This window comes from Pleurodeles waltl, chromosome 3_1 (assembly GCF_031143425.1).
Source record: "Pleurodeles waltl isolate 20211129_DDA chromosome 3_1, aPleWal1.hap1.20221129, whole genome shotgun sequence".
Taxonomy (NCBI): Eukaryota; Metazoa; Chordata; class Amphibia; order Caudata; family Salamandridae; genus Pleurodeles; species Pleurodeles waltl.
This window is the reverse complement of record NC_090440.1, coordinates 483726235-483747812: the sequence shown is the minus strand read 5'-3', so window position 1 is coordinate 483747812 and position 21578 is coordinate 483726235. Positions and strand designations below refer to the sequence as shown.

The following is a 21578-nucleotide window of genomic DNA, read 5'->3' as shown; positions in this document are numbered from 1 at the left end:
ATCCCCCATTGGTTGACAGAGGCAAACTAGATAACACTAACCACTCTATTATGTGTTGGTGTGGACAAGGAGTTAGGTTTATCAGATGGTAGTGCTAAGCATTTTTTGTACTCTGAGGCAATAAATGAGACATTTATTCAAAGAATAAACTTACGACCAATTTAGAAAAATTACACTTCTATTTATAAATATTTTAAAACCAAGAACTTTGCAAAAGAGTAAGTACTGATTTTGTGTTTAAAAGTTACAGGTAAGTAAAGAGTTGAAACCTGTGCGTCTTTAAGCACAACACAATTCTATGCAGAGAAAAGTCAATAGTGCTGAAAGGGAAGTGCAGTCATTTTGGGTGTTTACCTTCTGGGTTGAGAAATGTAGGAGTCCAACGTCCAAGGAACAACCAGCAGTTGGTCGGGAGCTCCTAGTATTCCACCAAGAGTAGGGCACTGGTGTAGTTGTAGCTGGGCATGCTACAAAGAAGGGGGGGGCACCCAAAAAACAGGCTGCACAAGGGGACTTGGGTGCAAGTCGAAGAGCTACCAAACTGAGACATGGGTCACAAGGGGCCTTAGAGCAAGACAGCACAGCCAGTTTTTCCGGACTTGGGTTGGGGCACTCGGGTGCCGAGTCGATAGGGCAGCTGAGCACTGTGCCCGAAAGTGCTCCTCGCAGTCAAGGTCATCCAGCTGGAAGGAGCAAAATCAGGACAGCTGGCCCACTCACAAAGTGGGTCTCAGTGATGCTAATGTCCCTCGATGGCTTCTTGGTCCTGGTGTAGTGAGAATCCCGACTGGACTCTCACTTTTGATGCTTGGTGCAGAGCACCCAGTACCCTGGGGATTGGTGCCGCACGGCTCGGGTGGGCCCTGCTGTCGTCACACTTGGTGCCTCTCTGCTTTCGAAACACTCTGCCTTGGTGGGAGGGACAGCCCTGGTCCTCCAGTGAGCAGGTACCTCTTCCTGGCTGTTTTCAACATCGATAGGGAGGGGGAGCTGCAAGGTGGTGGACCAAACTCTGCTATTTCATGCCTGCAGGCTTCAGGGAAGTAGCTCCTCTAGTCCAAGGGAGACTAGCAGTGGTTTTGAAGTACTGGCAGACAACCTGAGGCTTTGGTAGCTCTCCAGCTTTCAGGATGAGGCCCTATGTTGCCACTATCAAGAGGGGTGCAGGCAGGCAGGGTTTTGTGCCAAAATGTCCACAGCTCTTCTGCTGTCCTCGCCAAGCAGTGGCTGTTCTTTGCCCTTCTTCTCTTGATCCACTGAATCTAAGTTCTGGGACCAGAGGTGCACCTAAATACTCAATTTAGGGGCTTTACAGGGAGTGCCAGGTAGCAGCGAACGGGTTGCCTACCTTTAAAGGGACTACACCCTCTATATGATCAAATTCTGCTGGGAAGTGGGCATAACCCTGACCCTAGAGTAACAATTCTGTCCAAAACAAGATGGAGGAATTTGAAAAGTTGTGTCCAGATCAGCTGGTCCACCTTAGGGATGGGTCTGGCATGATCTGGACACACGTCTTAATCTTAACAATCTTCCTGCCTATCTTGCCACCAAAAAGTGGGGTCAGGACAGGTCATCACCGCCATCTGTAGAGACCTGGGTTGCATTACAAAGGCTGCTTGGCCTTTAAAACTTCCGTTTGGAACAGCCATACTGCCTGGAAAATGTGACAACACCTCTGCCCAAAGCAGGCTTTTGTTTCTGGCCTCACGAAGCACTGGCTCTCACCTCAGGAGGTCAGAAATCTGTCTAGGGTGGCTGTACTGGTTTAGACCAGTCAGGTAACACACTAGCAGGCGGGTAGGTTTTCAGGGGCACCTTTAAGGTGCCCTCTGAATGCATGTATTAATAAATCCATCACTGGATTCAGTGAGGGTTTATTAATATGAGATGTTGGGTGCCAAACATCCCTAGTTTCAGTGAAGCCATCATGTAGCTGGGGAACTCGTAATGACCAGTGTTCAGCACGTGTACTCAGAAAGAGATAGTAGGAGCATATGTGCTCACGCAAATATGTTCTCACAAATGGTATAATGCACTCTGCCTTAAGGATGTAGGCCTTCTCTAGGGATGACTTAAAAATATCACATGCAGTGGTAGGGGACCTGGCACATGAGGATGTGTGACAAGTCGTGTTTTCAATTTTGTCTGCACCAAAACATGCAGCCTGCGATGGCAGCACTGTGTGTGTTTGGTGCGAGGTCCCTGAGGGCAGCACAATTCATGCTACAGCCCTTTAGGGACCTTCTTTAGTACCCCAGGTCCTAAGTACCAGGGGTACCATTAACTAGGAACTTACAGAGGGGGATAAAGGTTGTGCCAATTGAGAGAGACAAGTGTATCATTTTAGGGAAAGAGATCTATCACTGGGGACCTGGTTAGCAGGAACCCAGCATAATTTCAGTCGAAATCACATCAGATTGCAGGCAAAAATTGGGGGTTAACCGGGCCTAAAAGAGTGCTTTGCTACGTGCCCCCCCCCCCCCCAAAAAAAGGACGAGGATGAAATTAACCTTTCCCAAGACAGTCTTCATTTTCTAACTGGAAGTACCTGGAAAGGTCATCTGCATTGGCATAGTCAGTCCCAGGTCTATGTTCCACTGAAAAGTCCATTCCCTGTAGGAAGATGGACCACATCAACAGTTTGGGATTTGCACCTTTCATCTGCATGAGCCATCTGAAAGGCCTGTGGTCAGTTTGAACAAGTGACAGCCAAACAAGTATGGCCTCAATTTCTTCAGGGACCAAATCAAAGCAAAGGCTTCTCCTAGATGGCACTCCAACACTGCTCTCTGGGGAGTAACCTCTTGGTAATGAAAGCAACAGGTTGGTCATGGCGACCATCACTGATGTGGGATAAGACCGCTCCTATCCCATGTTCAGAGGCATCTGCCTGCACAATGAACTGCGTTGAGTAATCTAGATCTTTCAGAATGGGTGCTGAGCACATTGCTTCTTTTAGGGTGTCAAAGGCCTTTTGACAGCTAACTGTCCAGTTCACTTTCTTTGGCGTCTTCTTGGAGGTAAGTTCTATGAGGGGGCCACAATGGTGCAATAGCCCTTCACAAACCTCCTGCAATACCCAGTCAAGCCGAGGAATGCCCAGACTTGAGACTGGGTGGTTGGAGCTATCCAGTCCAGAATGATCTGGATCTTGGGTTCAGTGGTCGGCCTGCACCTACAAAGTGTCCCAAGTATATAACCATGCCCTGCCCGATCTGTCACTTGCTTGCCTTGATAGTGAGGCCTGTACATTTTAAAGTCTCTAGGACCTTCCCCAGGTGGATCAGGCAAGAATGCCACTTGAAGCTAAAGACAGCAATATCATCAAGATATGCTGCTCAAAACTCTTCCAACCCAGCCAGGACTTTGGAAATGTGGCAGGGGCATTCTTTAATCCAAAGGGTATAACAGTAAATTGATATTGCCCAACAGGAGTGGATAATTCAGATTTCTCTTTTGCTCCAGGGGTCAGCCCTATCTGCCAGTACCCTGATGTGAGATTAGAAGTACTGAGATATTTGGCTGCCACTAACCTGTCAATTAGTTCAGCAGCCCTAGGAATTGGGTGTGCATCTGTTTTGGTTACAGCATTGAGATCCCTATAGTCCACACAAAACCTAATTACTCTCTACCAACCCCAGGAATGAGGCTTGGGAACTAAGACAGCTGGCTGGCCCAGGGGCTCTCAGAGACCTCTATAACTCCTAAATTCTGCATATTGCTTACTTCAGCTTTAATGCTCTCCTCGACATGATCAGACTGCCTGTAGATTTTATTTTTGACAAGTGAGCTCCCCAGTCTCCACATCATACGTACACCACACAGTCTGACTAGGGGTCGGGGGGAAGAGCTCAGCATATTGGAGCAAGACTTGCTTGCAGTCAGTTTGCTGTTGGTCAGTGAGGGTGCCTGACAAGACCACCTATTCCACTGAGCCATCTTTGGGGTTGCTGGACAGGAGATCAGGGAGAGGTTCATTCTCAGCTTTATGCCCATCATCAGTGACTATAAGCATGGCCATCGCAGCTCTGTCGTGATAGGCTTTAAGGCCTTTGACATGGATGGCCCTTTGGGGTGCCTACAAGAGCCAAAGTCTACTAAGTAGGTGACCACCCCTTTTTTCAAGGATAGGGCAGGGTCCACTCCATTTGTCCTGGAGGGCCCTAGGTGCCACAGGCTCCAAAACCCACACCTTCTGCTCTGGTTGGAACTCCACCAGTGAAGCCTTTTGGTCATACCAGAGCTTTTGGATGCTTTTTCCATGTACTCAGCCATTCGATAGCGAAGATCAAGTACATAGTCCACAATATCCTATTTAGGTTCTCTGAGAGATCTCTCCCATCCTTCCTTCACCAGACATAATGGTCCCCCTACAGGAAGCCCAAACAGAAGTTTAAAAGGGGAAATCCTTCTCCCTTCTGTGGCACTTCCCTGTAAATGAAAAGCAGGCACGGAAGTAAAGCATCCCATCTCCTTCTGAGTTCAGGGGCAATAGTAGTCCTCAGGGTAATTGCCTCAGGATACATGGTTGCATGTTTCATTACAACCAGTATAAATCAGTTTTCTGATGCTGTTGGAGGGTCTAGGAAACCAACAATGAAAATTCCTTCTCCTGTCAAAAGGAGCCCCCAGCCACAGGGAGTGAAATTTAGGGGGCTTTGGGTGGCCATCTGTCTTGCCACTAGCTTGACAGGTGGCCCAAGAATTACAAAACTCTTTCACTAACCTACTCCAAGTTTTAGCCTGGCCCAGAAGCCCGGCTAAGGAGATGTCCTGGGTCAACCTAAGGAGGAATTATCTAAACTGCTAAGGCACTACCACTCTCCTAGTGGCACCAGGTTTGGAGTCTCTAGTCTAAGTGAAAAGAAGTCCCTCTTTCCCATAGGTCCAGTGGGAGCCAGTGACATCTTCCTTTTCCTGCTCAGCAGCTTGCTGTCTCAGGCCTTTGTCCCCTGGCACAGATCTTCCCTAGAGGGTCCCCTTGGGCCCCAAGAGCTCTGCCATGTAAGGCCCAGGTTCCTGAGGCTCAGTTCCCTCTGGCGCTGACTGGTCATCTCCCTGAGGAGGGGGCACTTGAACTGGTATCTGTTCAGAAATTGGTTTCTACGTCTTCTTGCCCTTTCTCTTGGTAGGCTGGGCCATTATTCCAGACTCCAACTGGTTTCCCAGTATTCTTGCCCTTTCTCTTGGTAGGCTGGGCCATTATTCCAGACTACAACTCTATTTTTTTACCCTGGGCTTTGCACTGTGCTCTTGTTTCTCTCACACCCATTCAGGTATACTGAGCATAGCTGCATGGTTCTTACTTTCAACCTCAGCCCATGCTGAGGACTCCGGTTCATTGCCTAGCAGACATTGTACAGGCATTGCAGAAGACATCACCTTCTTTTGGCCAGTAACCTCTCCCCAGTCTAGGGATACCATCACCATCGGATGCACCTTAACATTATCTGCGCTGAGGACTGTATATGTATCACCAGTAAAGTACTGGTCTGAGGACACAAGTTGCTCAGGCACCATGGTGACGCTGGCACCTGTGTCTCTCAGGGCTTCAATTCTAGCCCCATTAATATGTGACTGCTGTCTGTATCTCTCCAGATTACTGGGCCAGACAGCCAGGGCAGCTACATCCACCCCACCCTCTGATTAGATTTGCCTCAGTGGGTTCACTGACATGGTCAGGACCCACCTGGTATCCCATCTGGAGATTTACCACTTCATTTACTGCAGGTGCACTAGAGGCAATTTTTTGTGGGGACAGGTAGGGTCTCCAGTTTCGTGTCCAAGGGCCCTACGGTCAAGGCACCATGCCTTTTTGGAATCCCTTTTTGGAATACCTTTGTAGCCAACCCTGGATTGGGAAGAGTCTTCGGGCCCTCCCTTCTGAGCAGCTTTTAGGGGCCTTTAGAAGGTTCTCTGTTTTTGTCCTTTTTCCGGATAGCATCTTATCCTCGGAGGGAGGCTTTCTGGCCTTCCTTTTGGGGTCTCCCTCACCATTGGTTGTTGTAGTCACCCTTGCCTTGACCCAGTGGGCTGCCTTCTTCCCCAACTCTTGAGGAGAAAGTGGACCTAGATCTGCAAGGTGCTTAAGTAACTTCTCTTGAATACAATTAAATTATAAAGCCCGTCATAATCATGCACTCTGCGGTTCTCATAAGAACAGACAATACGACAACGCTGCATTATTTAAACAAGCAGGGGGGAACAAAATCACTTATCCTATCTCGAGAATCTCAAACTATTTGGAACAGGGCTATTCGGAACAAAATAAGTTTACGAGTGGAACAACTGCCAGGAAAGCAGTACGAGACAGCAGACTAACGTCGGCCTGTCACGAATGGGAGCTGCACCAGGAGGTGCTCAACCAAGTTTTCAGGAGGTGGGGAAAGCCCACTCTATATCTCTTTGCAACTCCGCAGAACACCAAATGCCGATTTTATGCAAGTTGGGTTCACCATCCGGGCTCGTAGGGGAATGCCTTTTCGATGGCATGGTACGAAATATCTGCCTACGCTTTTCCACCCATTCCCCTGATCTCAAGAGTACTCACAAAGATCAGGAGAGAACATTGTAGACTGTTTCTGATAGCTCAGTATTGGCCTCGCCAACATTGGTTTTCAGAGCTCCTCCTGCTCTCAGAGACAGACCGCATTCTACTGAAGATCTCATCTCAACTCTTGACAGGGAACGAGGGTCAAGTTTTGCATCCGGACCCCAAATCACTAAAGTTATCAGACAAACAAGTCATACTCTCTAAAGTGGTAAAGGGTTTGTTTGTGGTATCAGAAGGAGCAAATTGATCCACTATTGTCGCCACCAGAGCAAATATTGCCCTATCCCCTCCATCTAGCGTCAACGGGGTTGGCTCATGCATCCATCAGGGTGCACTTGGCGGCCATATCTTGTTTCAGACGTTCGCAGACATCGCCATCTCTCTGGTCCTCTAGATTGGTAAAACAGTTTCTAAAAGGGCTCTTTCGAGTTTTTCTGCCAGTAAGACCTCCTCCACCTTCTTGGCAGCTCAACACGGTTCTATCTCAGCTTATGAGACATCCATTTGAACCCATTCACAAAGCGGATTTGAAACACTTATCATGGAAAGTAGCTCTTCTGCTGGCCCTTACTTCTTCTAGACGTATCAACTAAATCCAGGCTTTGACCATTCAAGAACCTTTCCTTCAATTTAGGCATGATAGAGTGATACTTCGTACAAACCCTAAATTTGTTCTAAAAGTGCCATCAGAGTTCCATATTAACGAGCCTTTGGTATTAAAATCTTTCTTTCCAAACCCGTCATCTCCGGCGGAAAGGGCTCTTCACTTGTTGGACATCAAAAGGAATCCTACATTTTATTTGGAGAGAACCAAACATTTTTGAAAGACTACAGAGTTATTTGTCGCTTACAGTACCCTGCGAAAGGAACAGGCCCTTTCCAAACAGAGTATAGCCAGGTGGATAGTTGCTGCTATAAAGTTTTGTCACCAAGCAGCTGGTAAGCCTTAACATTCTTCGGTAAGGGCACACTCCACGAGATCTGTCTCAGCGTCAATGGCACTGTTTGCAGGTGTGCCCCTATAGGACATTTGCAGGGCAGCCACCTGGAGAAGTACTTGCACGTTTAAAAGGCACTACTGTCTAAATGCCATGCCTAAAGGAGATGTAGCGGTTGGGCAGGCGGTCCTGAAACATCTTTTCCAGTAACGGTGAGCTAATTTTCCCTCCCTCCATTCTTCTTTTCTGGTACGCACATTGCATGGTTTAATGGTTGTGCTTTGCATATAGATATAGTTATGGTCGGGCATAAATAGGTATGCTCATAAGTTACAGTATCTTAACAGGTTAGAATGCTATCATGTCTTTACAGTTAAGATAGTAATCTGTCACTAATTCAAACAATATATTGTCATTGCAATGTGCTGTAAATACTGCTTTATAGTCTGATTCAAGATGTGAATCTATGAAAGTTCCAATACTGGAGAATAAGTAACTATAGTTCTCCAGTATTGGAATCTTTCATAGATTCACATGCAACCCACACACTTCCCGGGGGAAGCTCACCTTGGTTATTTTCTTGATCAACTTTTAAGATACGCAATAGTGCTTAGAAAATCTGAGGTACTGGAGCTTCTCTCAGGAGGGTTCTAGAGGGTGGGGTAATCTGATTGGTTGAGGCTCAAGTTTGGTCCTTTTTTACATAAGGACTTGGATAGATTACTGAAAAGTAAAGTTCTAAGTTATTGCTGTTATGTTTTTGAGGACATTGTCTTTTCTAAGGTACCGGGGACTCCCATCTCGACGAAGGGGAATGATTCAAGCATGTGAATCTAGGAAAGTTCCAATACTGGAGTAAGTAAAGAGTTCAAACCTGTGTGTCTTTGTGCACAATGCAATCCTATAGAGAAAAAAGTCAATAATGCATAAAGGTAAGCACAGTCTGTTTTGGGGCTTCACCTTCTGAAGTAGGGATGTAGGGGCCAAGGTCCAAAGTACAACCACCAGTTCGTAAGGAGCTCCCCAAATTCCAGCGGGAGCAGGGTGCTGGGGTGGATGTAGCTGGGCACGGTACGAAGTGGTAGGGGTAACCTAAATACAGACTGCACAGGGGGACTTGGGGACAAGTCCAAGAGCTTCCAAACAGGGGCTTGGGTCACAGGGGCCTTAGAGCAAGGGGACACAGCTGGTTCTTCGGGACCGGGCCAGATAGCTAGGGTTCAGAGTGGATAGGGGAGCAGGGCTCTGTGCGCAAAAGGGCTCCTCACGGTCAGGGTCAACCAGCTGGCAGGGGAAAAATCAGGACATCCCTTGATGGCTGCTTGGTCCTGGTGCAGTGAGGATCCTGACTGGACTCTCACTGTTTATGCATGGTGCAGGGTGTCCAGTACCCCAGGAATTGGTGCTGCATGGCTGAGGTTGGTCCTGCTGTCATCCCACTTGGTGGAAGGTGGGGGACAGTCAAGGTCTTCCAGAGTACAGAGGTACCTCCTCCTGTTCGTCTGTAGCGTCGGTCCGGCAAGGGAGCTGCAAGGCGATGGACTGGACTCTGCTTTTTGGTGCCAGCGGGCTGCAGGGGAGTAGCTTCTCTACTCCAAGGGAGACTGGCAGTGGTTTTAAAGTGCTGACAGGCTACCCAAGGCTTTGGTAATTCTCTAGCTTGCAGGATGGGGCACTCTGTTGCTATTGTTGAGAGGTGCCGCCAGGCAGGGTTTCACGCCAAAATGTCTACATTTCTTATGCTGTACTCACCAGACAGTGGCTCTTATTTGTCCTTCCCTTGATCCATCAAATCTAACTTCTTGGGTTCAGGGAAGCCACATAAATACTCAATTTAGGGGCATTACAGTGCCTGGCAGCAGCCAATGGGTTGCCTACCCATTGGGAAGTGGTCATAACTCTGAACCTAGAATACTAATTCCGTCAAAAAATATAGAGGAATGGCTGGTCCACCTTAGGGGTGGGATTGGCATGAGGTGGGCACACCTTCTAATCTTACAAATTTTCTTACCTGTATTGCTATCCAAAAATTGGGGTAAGGACAGTGTGGTGGTCATCCCCACCATCTGGAGAGACCTGAGTCGTAATACAAAGGCAGCTTGGACTTTGAAGCTATCCGCCCTGGAATGTCCATCCTGCTGCCTGGAAGAGGTGATAACACTAACCCCTAGAGCAGGCTTTTGTTCCTGGTTACCGAGAGCGCTGGCTCTCACCTCAGGAGGTCGGAAATCTGTCCAAGGAGGCTGTACTGGTTTAGACCAGTCAATTAACACACTAGGAGGCGGGTAGGTTTTCAGGGGGCATCTCTGAAGTGCCTTCTGAGTCCATGTATTAATAGATCCATCACTGATTTCAGTGAGGGTTTATTAATACTAGATGTTTGATACCAAACATCCTTAGTTTCAGTGAAGCCATCATGTAGCTGGGGAACTCGTAATGACCACTGGTCAGCACATGTACTCAAAATGGCTTCCCTGTTCATTTACTATGTCTAAGAATTGACAAACACATAGTAGCGGCATATCTGCTCATGCAGATACGTCCTTACATATGGTATGATGCACCCTGCCCTGGGGCTGTTGGCCTTCTGTAGAGGTAACTTACAAAATTCACATGCAGAGGTAGGGGACCTGGCACACAGCATCGTGTTTTAAATTGTGTCTGCACCAAGACACGCAGTCTACGATGGCAGCACTTTGTGTGTTAGGTGCGAGGTCCCAGAAGATGGCACAATTAGTGCTGCAGACCTTACAGATATTCTTTAGTGCCCCAGGCCCTAGGATCAGGGGTACCATTTACTAGGGACTTACAGAGGGTGGTAAAGGTAGTGCCAATTTAGAGAAACAACAGTACCATTTGGGAAAGGAGATCTGGCATTGGGTGTAGGAAAGTACCCACTTTTTAGAATGGTTACCCCCACTTTTCGCCTGCTGTCAGTATGCTTTGACTGTGTTCACTGGGATCCTGCTAACCAGGACCCAAGTGATTGTGCTCCTTCCTTCTCAATTCTGCTGCCTAGGACTTTGCACAACCCATAATTGGCATACTGGTGCCCCCTTGTAAGTCCCTAGTATATGATACTCAGGTACCCCGGGCACCAGGGGTTCCCCATGGGCAGCAGTACGTAGTGTGCCACCCATGGGAGCCCATGCAAAATGAGCTTACAGGCCTGCCATTGCAGCCTGTGTGAAAAGGTGCATGCACCCTTTCACTACAGGTCACTGCACCAGGTCACTGTAAGTCAGCCCTATGGTAGGCCCACCTAGCCCAGAAGGCAGGGTGCAGGTACCTATGTGTGAGAGCACCCCTGCATGAGCACAGGTGCTCTTAGGAACTCCAGCTCCATTGCACTGGACTTCGTAAGTGTGGGGAACCCATTGTGCCTGTGTACTGGACGTAGGTCACAACCTATGTCCAGCTACATAATGGTAACTTCAAACCTGGGCATTTTTGGTATCAAACATGTCTGAATCATACCCAATACTGTTGCCAGTATTGGTTGTATGATTCCATGCACTCTGGGGTAAAAGAGAGATGAGGTTAGAGGACCACCAGTATTCCTCCTAGCAGTCTTCCAGGGTTTTCCAGGCAGCCCTCGCTGCTGCCAACCCTCAGACAGATTTCAGCCTTCCTACTGCTTGACCAGCTCAAACAGAGGAAGACAGAACAAAGGATTTCCTGTGGGAGAGGGAGGCAACACCATCTTCTTTGGAAACAGGTGTTACAAGGCTTGGGAGGGGTAGCCTCCCCTAGCTACCAGTTTGCTTTGAAGGGCACATATGGTGCTCTCCTTGCACAAACCGGTTTGCACCAGCCCAGGGACCCCCAGTCCCTGCTCTGGTGCGAAACTGGACAAATGAAAGAGGAGTGACCACTCTCCTGTTCATCACCATCCCAAGGGTGGTGCTCAGAGCTTCTCCAGATGGCCACTTTATTCTGCCATCTTGAAACCAAGATGTGCAGAGGCTCCTGGGAGCATGTGAGTGGCCAGGTGAGGCCGGTGACGTCACAGCCCTCTCCTTATAGGTCCCTTGTGTGGTGAGCATCTATGGTATTATCACCCTATACCAGGTCCAGGTATCCCCTATTGGTGAGGTGTAGTCAGTGTCAAGGAAGCCAGACTCTCTAGAGGTAGCTGTGGATGAGCAGCCAAGGCTTATGTAGAAGACATGCAAAGCTTATGCAATACCACCTAAAGTCACACAGCACTTACACACATGAAAGAACCACACAGTGTTACAAAAATAAAGGTAATTTATTTTAGAGACATAAATACTATATAGGCAATACTCTACTAGCAGGGGAGTAAACACACTATTATATACATCTTGGTAATCAGGAATTGATAGCAATAGAAAGCAATAGAAAACAGTGAAATAACAGTAAACAATGGAGACCCTAAGGGGAGACCAAACCATATATGTAAAAAATGGAATGCATTAGTTAGACTCCCACCAAGGTATGTGGAATCTGTAGAGGGGAGCCGGAGGAACTAGAAACTCCAAAAGGTAAGTACCAGAGTGCCCCTCAGCGACCAGGAGAGAAGAGGTAAGTACCTGTTTTTTTTCCCAAACCCACAGAGAAACTTTGTAATAGGACTGTGCGAGACCTAAGCAAGACTGGAAGAAACAGAAGGTGGATCCAGACAGAAGAGGACTGCAAATGAAGGGGACAAAGTCCAGTTCCATTTGGAGTGTCCGGTTGGGGCAAGAGCCACTACCCACCCTTCTGGAGATGCAGGACCAGGTCGATGGTGAAGACCAGGAGCTGGTTATGCAGCACAGAGGCAGAGGAAGAGTCCCAGAAGTGATGTAGTCGATGTCTCACGTCGGAAGAAGAACTGCAGTCCATCAGTTGTGTGGAAAAACCACCAACAGGTCTTGGCAAAGGCAAGAGTCGCAGAAGAGGAGTTACAGAGCTGTTGGGGACCAGGAAGGTCTGGGGGGACTCAACCCAAGGAGGGGAGTCCCAGGTGACACTCAGCAGTAAGGAGAGCCAGAAGTCAAGGAGGTAGCCCCACAGGCAACTCACATGCAGCAGCCACAGGAGTCACAGTGAGGCCCACTCAGCACACCTGGAAAGGAGCCCCACGTCACTGGAGCAGCAGGCAGAAGACAAAGCGTTGCAGATAAGAGTGCTGGAGGCCACGGCTACACGGAGCCTGAAGATCCTTTTGGAGAAGAGCCAACAATCTGTGGTAGCTGCAAGAGTAGCGGTGCACAGGATGTCCTACATGGAGCGTCAAAGAGACACAACCTCCGATGTCAAAGAGCTGGTAGAGAGGACCAAGGGGACCACTCAAGAACACCACCTGTGTTGCAGGATCCAAGCAGAGTTGCAGGAGAGAGGACATATGCACCCAGTTGTCGTTGCAGTTGGTGCCGGCGTATGCAGGGGAGTCACTCCTTCACTCCAAGGGAGATTCCTTCTTGATTCTTGGTGCAGACTGAAGACTTGCCACCCTTAGATGATGCACAGTCAGGGAAATGTTGCAGTTGCTTGAAGGAACCAGAGAAACAATAAGGTTTGCACCAGTTCAGGAACCCTCGGTTCCCACTCTGGCGTGAAACTGCACAAAGGGCATGGGAGTGGCCACCCCCCCCCCCTAGGGAGTGCTCTGCCCTGGGATCATCTGACTGGTTAGGCCAGGTAGATGATGGCCCTGACCCCCTCTGATAGGTGGATCACTTCAGAGAGTGACCAACCCCCTTCTAGGGTTACTTAAGGGCTCCCCCGAGGGTGTGTCCTCAGATTCGTTGAGCAAGACTCAAGGAATTCTCTGCAAGACATCTTCTGCTCCTGGCCTCTGAGTACCACCAGACTGCTTTGAAGGGCACATTTGGTGCCCTCCTGCACCTCAAAACAACATTGACAGGCTAGTGGGATCTGCTGTCCTACAGACATCTAAAGGCTCTGCATCACAGGTGGTGTGTCTGTGGCCTCCTCTGAATCCTGCTTGTCTTCTGAACAACTTGGGAGACTTTGGGCCCCTGCTCCTGCCACCGGACCAGAACCCCTGTGCACCAGGACTGTTGCTCTTCCAAAGGCTTGTTAACTCTTTCTCCTGGAGATCTTCAGGCAACAAGAAGCCCCGACTTCCAGCACCTTGGAACTCGAAGGTCAACCCCTGTCCTGAAACTCCTGCGACGTGGGACTTCTGTTTTTTTGTGCTGCCAAGGCCTCCTTGTGACTCCCTGTGTCCATTGCCTATGGGTCACTCGTGGAGGCTCCATCGACTTCTGCTGGCCTTCCTGCGTGCTGAGGGCCAGCCCTGACTCCCCATCAAGGGTAGAGTCTCCTCAACCATGCTGGTCCCCAAAACTCTGCAAATACTTCAGCTCCTGTATGCATTTGCCAGTGGTTGTTTGTGACCTGGCTGGTCACTGACTCTCCTGCAATCCAGCGACCGTCGAGAGACAGCTTGTAGGTGACTCCTGGGATCTTCTGCAGCTTATCTACCCTGCAGCTGGACTTCTTCGTCCACCGACTTGCAGGAACCTCTCCTCTAGGAGAGTGAGCATTGCCACCTGCACCACCTGGGCACCTCCAAGGGTGCTGGATTCTGTCCTCTTCCTTTTCAGGTCCTATGTGTCTGGAATCCGTCCCTAGGCTTCATCAGCCTGGTCCACGAGTCGCGTCAGCAGCTGGACACCCCAAGGCTTCCACTGACTCTAGTGAGAGTCCCTTCTTCCCTCTGCACCTGGGTCCCCTGGTGTAGGTACTCCTGTCTTCTGAGTATCCTTAGGTGGGGGCACTCTCCAAACTTCCTCTTATCTGTTGGTTACCCTGGGACCTGCTGGAAAGGGCCCTGCAACAAACTAACTCCGACTACTACTTCCCTGTGTCAGTCTGTGGGATGACTGGGTAAGTCACCTCCCTGCACCTGGTCCTTGGGACAGTTACCATACTTACCTTTGGTGTTTTTTATCTACCCTCAGCCCCTAGCTAACTACCACACTTACCTTGGTTGGGGTCACTATTTCACATTCTATCTACTTAGTATGTGGCTTGCCCCCCCATAGGGCTCTGTATATTTTATGCTATTTCTGCTGGTTATTTTGTGTACATAATGTGTGTAGATATCTGCAAATGGAGATATACCAATGCAAGTCTAGTATGAAGTGCAGTAATCAATAATCCTTTATTTTTGCAACACGTGTGTGGTTCTTTCTTGTAAGTGAGTTACTGTTTGACAATTGTGGTACTGCGAGTGCTTTATATTCCTCCTGGATAAGCTTTAGCTGCTAGCCTCAGCTACCCCTATCACTAAGGGTTGCCTGGACTCAGTATAGGGTACCACACCATAGGTGTACATCATAAACTAAGCCAGCCTCCTACAGAGACCTCCTACCAGCTGCAGTGATGACTTGTTTCCTGGTAAAGTCCAGCAGCAGGATCTGGTGTCTAGTTGCAGAAGCAGTCCTGAAGACAAATCTGGGGTCCCACCCTCAGGGTAGCCTTTAAATAACCCAGGAAGGGGTTGGAGGACTACTGCAGTGATCCATCTATCAGGGGGAGTTAGGGACGCTACTCAACTAGACTGAGCAGTAAGCTGCTCCCAGGGACCTTTGCTCACCCTGTTTCCGAGACTGCAGAACCAAGTGGCCAACTGGCAGAGCTCTAAGCATCCCGTAGGAGAGGAGCAGGACATAGGGGTGGTTACTCCCATCTCCTTTGTGTGTTTATCCATGAGGATCAGGAGCTGGGGGCACTGGAAGAAACTGGTTTTGGAGGAAGGGCACCAAGTGTGCCCTTCAAAGACGTCTGGTGGCACTCAGGAGCACCACCACCCTAGCACAGAGACACCTATTTCTAAAGGAGAGGGGGGTAACACCTCTCCTCCAAAGGAAATCCTTTTTTCTGCCTTTCTCTGCCTGAGATAAGCTCAGCAGCAGAAGGGCAGAACAGTGTCTGGGGTTAGAGGCAGCACTAGCTTGCATGCAGACCCTGCAAGGCTAAACAGGCAGACATGGGGTATCCTCTAAAGAACCCCCAGAGTACATGATATCATGCAACTAGCATTGGAACCGGTGTAGCTGCATGATTTCAACATGTTTGATACCAAACATGCCTAGATTCGGAGAAACCTTTATGTAGTTGGTCATCTTGTAATGACCACTGTCCACTACATAACCTAGAATGGTTTCCCCACACTTACAAAGCCCAGAAATTGGGTTGATAGTGGTGCCCCTAATTGTGCAGGGGTACCCTCACACTTAGAACCGTGAGCCCTACCCTTGGGCTGAAGGGCCTACCTTAGGGATGACTTATAGGGTTAAAGTGCAGTGACCAGACTATAAGGTAAACCTTATATCTGGGTTGAAAGGTGCATGCACCATTTCACACAGGCTGCAATAGCAGGCCTGTGGGCACAGTTTGCATGAGCCCCCATGGGTGGCATAATACATGATGCAGCCCCTGGGGGACCCCTGGTGTACCAATGCTCTGGGTACCCTAGCACCATATACCAGGGACTTACACAGGTAAACTAGTATGACAACTGTGAGGTGTATGAAGTACTTACCAACCAGGGAGAGAACAAAGACACGGGGTTCTGGAGAGCAAGATCCCAGTGTATTACAGTCAAAACACACTGACACCAGGCAAAAAGTGAGGGCAACCATGTCAGAAAGATCCTATTTTCCTACAGTTATCATCATAGGGTGGGAGCAGAAACAATCACTGTCATCTCCATTGTCATCTTTAAAAGCTGGTTGACTCTGATTAGAGTCAGAATCGAAAACTTGCTGAAGCGTGGCGATGCAACTCTGAGGAAAAGGAAAGGTTCTGTCTGAGTTGGAATAAACTAGAACTGGAAACAGCTCCAGGATGTGACCTCAGACAGAGTGGGATGAATTCAGCTCAGAGTCAGATAGGACTATTGAAAAGAGTTTCTCCTCCTCCTCTGGAGGTGTTGAGGAAGGAACTGACGTCAAAGGAACTGGTGTAGATTTTTGTGCAGAATTGGAAGTTTGGTCTGCCATCAGAAGACAATCTGAAACTGGTTCAGGAAGCACTGACGTCGAACCCGCTGGCAGCAAACTCAGTGGAGGGCCTGAAGGATCCTTAGCCTGAAGGTGCACCTGAGGGAGCCAGAAGCATTCCAAAGATTCATAGCATGCCTTGCTTAAAGCCTCAATCTGTTGTTACATTGCTGATGGCACGGAAATGCAGGGTGGATCAGTTGCAGAATTAGCTCCTTTGCAGAGGACCGAAAGCAAGACAGAGACACTCTAACATTCTTGCGACTTCTCTGGCTGAGAGTGGAGGGACTGAGACAAATACACTTGGCTTTCCTGTGCTTCTGCTTGGACTCACCAGAAAACTTGGACTGCAACAAGGACCCACAGGGGAACAACCTCAAGAGCGGACCAGGTCCATACCCTTGACTTCATGCAAGTGTGGGACTCAAGGGATTGCTTTCAGTGTACATACAGCGTTGCTTCATGTTCCAAGGTAAGGGACTAATTGCACACTCCTCAAAGGAACACAAACACCAGAGGCACATGACCCTCATGAGGGTCTGTCACAGACAGAAAGTCCCTAGAAGGCTGAAACCCAGTATATTCAGGAGGGACTTTGTTCTGCTGCACAATGGGGAAAAACTGAATTTTGAGTAAAAACTTGTCAAATGATGGGGGAAAAGTGTGAGTGAGCACTGGATCCCCATACAAAGGAATGCAAAGAAAGGAATTTATGTTGACATGCAAGGGCAGCACCTATGTGCAGTTTAATCTTCTGTGGCAGAGCAATGTTGTTTAAATATTATGGATCCAGTCTGGCACCTTGGGATATTCTATAGGTAAGGAATCTGCAGTCAGAGGTATCCATCGGAAAGATCTTGCAAGAACAAATACACAGTTTGTGTGGTTTTGTCTTCAAGATTTTCACACCAGTTAGGTATACGCTATAAATATGTGGACCCTGGAGCTAATCAGGTTTGCCATGCTATGACTGTGAGAAATGCCATCACTGTCATTCATGCTTCTAGCTAATATTGAAAGATAGGACGCAAAGGTATTCTGGGACCCCCTATAGAGGCAGATGTTTTTTGTTTATTAATGTCTAGACTGAAAAGCATAAGTATTTGGTCAGTGTGGGAAAGCACCCTTTTTGGCTAGGTTAGCCCCCACTTTTTGCCTGGTATCTGATGTGATATCGACTCAAAGTGCACTAGGTTCCTGCTAACCAGGTTCCCCGTGCCAGATCGATTTCCCTAAAATGGTGCAGTTTGTTCTCTCAATAGGCACCACTGTTAGCACCCACTTAAAGTCCCTCGTAAATGGTGCTCCTGGTACCTAGGGCTTGGGGTACTGAAGAAGGTCTCTAAGGAATGCAGCACGAATCTTGCCACCCTCAGGGACCTCGCACCAAAATCACACAATGCTGCCATCGCAGGCAGCATGTCTTGGTGCAGACAAAATTGAAAACACAAACTGTCACACATCCCCGTGAGCCAGGTCCCCTACCACTGCATGTGTTATTTTAAGTCACCCCTACAGAAGGCCTACAGCTCTAAGGCAGGGTGCATTACATCACGTGTGAGGACATGACTGCATGAGCAGATATGCCCCTACTATGTCTTTGTCAATTCTTAGACATAGCGAGAGAACAAGGAAGTCATTTTGAGTGCATGTGCTGGACACTGGTCATTATGCTACATGGTGGCTTCAATGAAACTAGGAATGTTTGGTATCAAACATCTCATATTAATAAACCCTCACTGAATCCAGTGATGGATTAATTAATACATGCAACCAGAGGGCACCTTAAAGGTGCCCCCTTAAAACCTACCTGACTGACTGAAACCAGTACAGCCACCCTAGACACATTTCTGACCTCCCGAGATGACAGCCAGCGCTCTTGGGAGGCTAGAAACAAAAGCCTACTCTGGGCGGAGGTGTTATGACCTCTTCCAGGCAGGATGGACATTCCAGGGCGGGAAACCTCAAAGGCCAAGGTCCCTCCAGATGGAAGAGATGTCCAACCCCCGGTCCTGACCCCACTTTTTGGTGGCAAGACAGGTGTGAAAATTAATAAGACTAGGAGGTGTGCCCACTTCATGCCAGTCCCGTCCTTCAGGTGGAACAGCCAATGTGGACACCACTTTTTAAATTCCTCCAGCTTGTTTGGGGCACAATTAGAATCTAGGGTCTGGGTTATGGCCACTTCCCAATGGAAGTGGTCATATAGAGGGTGTAGCCACCCTACAGGTAGGCAACTGATTGGCTGCTGCCTGGACCTCCATGTAACACCCCAAAATTCAAGTGTCTCCCCTGAACCCAAGAAGTGAGATTCGACGAATTAGAGAAGAAGGACAAAGAGCAGCCACTGTCTAGCGAGAACAGCAGAATAGCTGTGGGCATTTTGGAGCGAAACCCTGGCTGCCCACATTGCTCTCAACAATCACGACAGAGTGACTCGTCCTGCAAGATGGAGAACCAACAAAACCTCTGGAGCCGTGCAGCACCAATCCCCAGGGTACCGGATGCCCTACACCCATTATCAACAGTGAGTCCAGTCGGGATTCTCACTGCACTAGTGCCAAGCAGCCATCAAGGGACGTCTGCATCACAGCGACCCACTTTGTGAGTGGCCCAGCTGTCCTGAATTTGCCCCTGCCAGCTGGTTGACCCTGAACACAAGGAGCCCTTTTGCGCACAGAGCCCAGCCACCCTATCCACTCTGTACCTGAGCTGACCAGGCCAAGTCTCAAAGAACCGGCTGTGCCTCCTTGCTCCAAGGCCCCTTGCGACCTGACCCCCAGTTTGGGAGCTCTCAGACTTGTCTCCAAGTCCAAGTGTGCAGCCTGTTTTTAGGTTCTCCCCTTCTTCCTATCGCCCCCAGCTACAACCACACCAGTGCCCTCCTCCCGATGGATTCGGGGAGCTCCCGAAAAAACTGCTGGTTGTATTTTGAACCTTGGGCTCCTACATCTCTCTATCCCCAAAACCAACTGTACTTAACTTTATGCACTATTGACTTTTCTCTCCATAGGATTGCATTGGGAGCAAAGGCACACAAGTTTGAACTCTACTTATCTGTACCTTTTAAACACAAAATCCATACTTACTCTTTTGCAAAGTTCTTGTTTTTAAAATATATATAAAAAGAAGTGTTGTTTTTCTAAATTGGTCTCAGGTTTATTCTTTGAGTATGCGTCTCATTTATTGCTTCTGTGATTACAACAAATGCTTAGCACTACCTTCTGAAAAGCCTAAATTCTCGCTTACGCTACCACAAAAAAAGAGCGTGTTATCTATTTTTGCCTCGGTCAACCAATTGGGGATCCACTGGACTCTGTGCATGGTGTACTTCTTTTTAGTCGAACATAAAGAGATCCAGTTTCCTGCAGTCAGCATCAAGGAAAATGTTACACATTATTCACATACTTAGCACAGCCAATCTGTTATGGAAGGAAAGGCCCAGACAAGTTTGGAAAGTGGCACCCTCCACTCTTAAGCTTGTATGGATGTTCTTACTCATTGCTTTGTGTAGCAAAACAGGAAGTTCCTGATGCTTTCCAGGATCATTTTGGTACTGTGTTTCATTTTGAACATACCTTCTCCTTCTTCTCCTTTGACTTTTTCTCTTTATTAACATCCTTCTTAGCATCCTTCTTCACAGGTGTTTTCTTTTCCTTATTCTCTTTGTTATCTTTCTTTTGCGGCTTTTTCTTAACTGTGTTCTTGTCCAAATCATCTTCCTATGAAACAGGCAGCATACTATTTAATTTCACATTTACTGCCAAAAGCGCAGTAATTCAGCATCAATCAAGATACTAAACTAACAAATTTAAATATTGCTTCTACCACCAAAACTTTGTCTAGATAAACAGGAATTTCATCAGCTAGAATATTTCCAACAGATTAATTTCTAAATCCGGAGAGCCTCTTTGTAAGAAGAATAAAGAAAGTGAATGAGAGAGCAGAGTAGTATTAAAGAAGGAGGTAACATTGGAATTCTGAAGCAGAAGGCTGCAGACCATTCAGGACTCAGCGACCAGAATCACTCTCAACCCCAACTCGCATCACGCCATATCTCAGGAGCTACACTGCCCAAGTATACCTCAACAACTGGATCTTGTTTCACAAACTTTCCAGACACCTCCACTTGTCCGGACTCTGACTCGCACATGTCCCACAATTATAGAAAACCAGATCCGGCAGTCGAGCCTTCCTTAACATCACTCTTAAAGCACAGAATCACCTGTTGCTACACACATAGGTCTCCTGCTCACTTCTTGAATTCTTCAAGAAGCTGGCAACCTGGCTATTTTAATAGTCTTACTAAGCCCTAGTTTTGGCTAGATTCATACCTGTTCAGCACAAGGAAACCTTCCGGGTGATAGTGCACTCGCAAATCTGTATAACATAACAAGCAATGAAATCCTCTAAGCATTCTTCCATTATTATCTTTAGAACCCATTTCCAACATAATCCTACACAATAAAGCCTAACTATTGAATGACATCTTCTAGTCACCCAAATAAAGAGAGGGGACCTAACCTTTCAAGGGCCCTAACCTTCCAAGGTATTCTTCCAGGCTTCAAACTGAGCCGAGAAGTGGCCTACATACACTGTTTTAGTTGTTTCTATATCAAGTACTTTTTAAGTAAGTTTCAAAATGTGCTGAAGGACAAATTACTTACCTTCTGAAACCCCTTATCTGGTAGAGACTATAGCTAGCTGCCTACCTTTGAGTTATCCCAAGGAATCAGAGCAGATCCAGATTTTTAATGAGCAGTACTGCTGCACGCCAGTAGGTGGATTTGATCGGCTCAGCATCCATCATCCGCGTCATCTGCACCAAAAATGACATTGGGGTTTTTATATAGGTGCCTACCAAGCGTGCCAACATCAGTTTCTTTTCAGAACTCTCCACGTCAGAAGTGCGAAGCGATGAACACTGACCACTTGTGTATCAAAACTAGGGCCCTGAAAGGGAAGTCCCCGCCCTGGAAATCCATTCACAGAGTGGGGAGAATGAGTGTATTGGTAAGGAATCTGCAGCTACATATAGGCCCTCATCACAACCCTGGCAGTAAATGCCGCTGACTGCCGTGCTGACGGGCGTCAACATAC

At 48.0% G+C, this 21578-nt stretch overlaps 1 protein-coding gene across 2 annotated transcripts in view; it reads right to left on the bottom strand.

Annotated features, from left to right (window-relative positions):
* The window catches only part of CHD2 (chromodomain helicase DNA binding protein 2), a 1519436-nt gene that overhangs the window by 211700 nt on the left and 1286158 nt on the right, over positions 1-21578 (bottom strand). For both annotated transcript variants that reach the window (XM_069222751.1, XM_069222752.1), the window contains one exon: positions 20057-20200. In XM_069222751.1, the coding sequence (XP_069078852.1) occupies positions 20057-20200 (144 nt within the window). The remainder of the gene's footprint in view (positions 1-20056; positions 20201-21578) is intronic.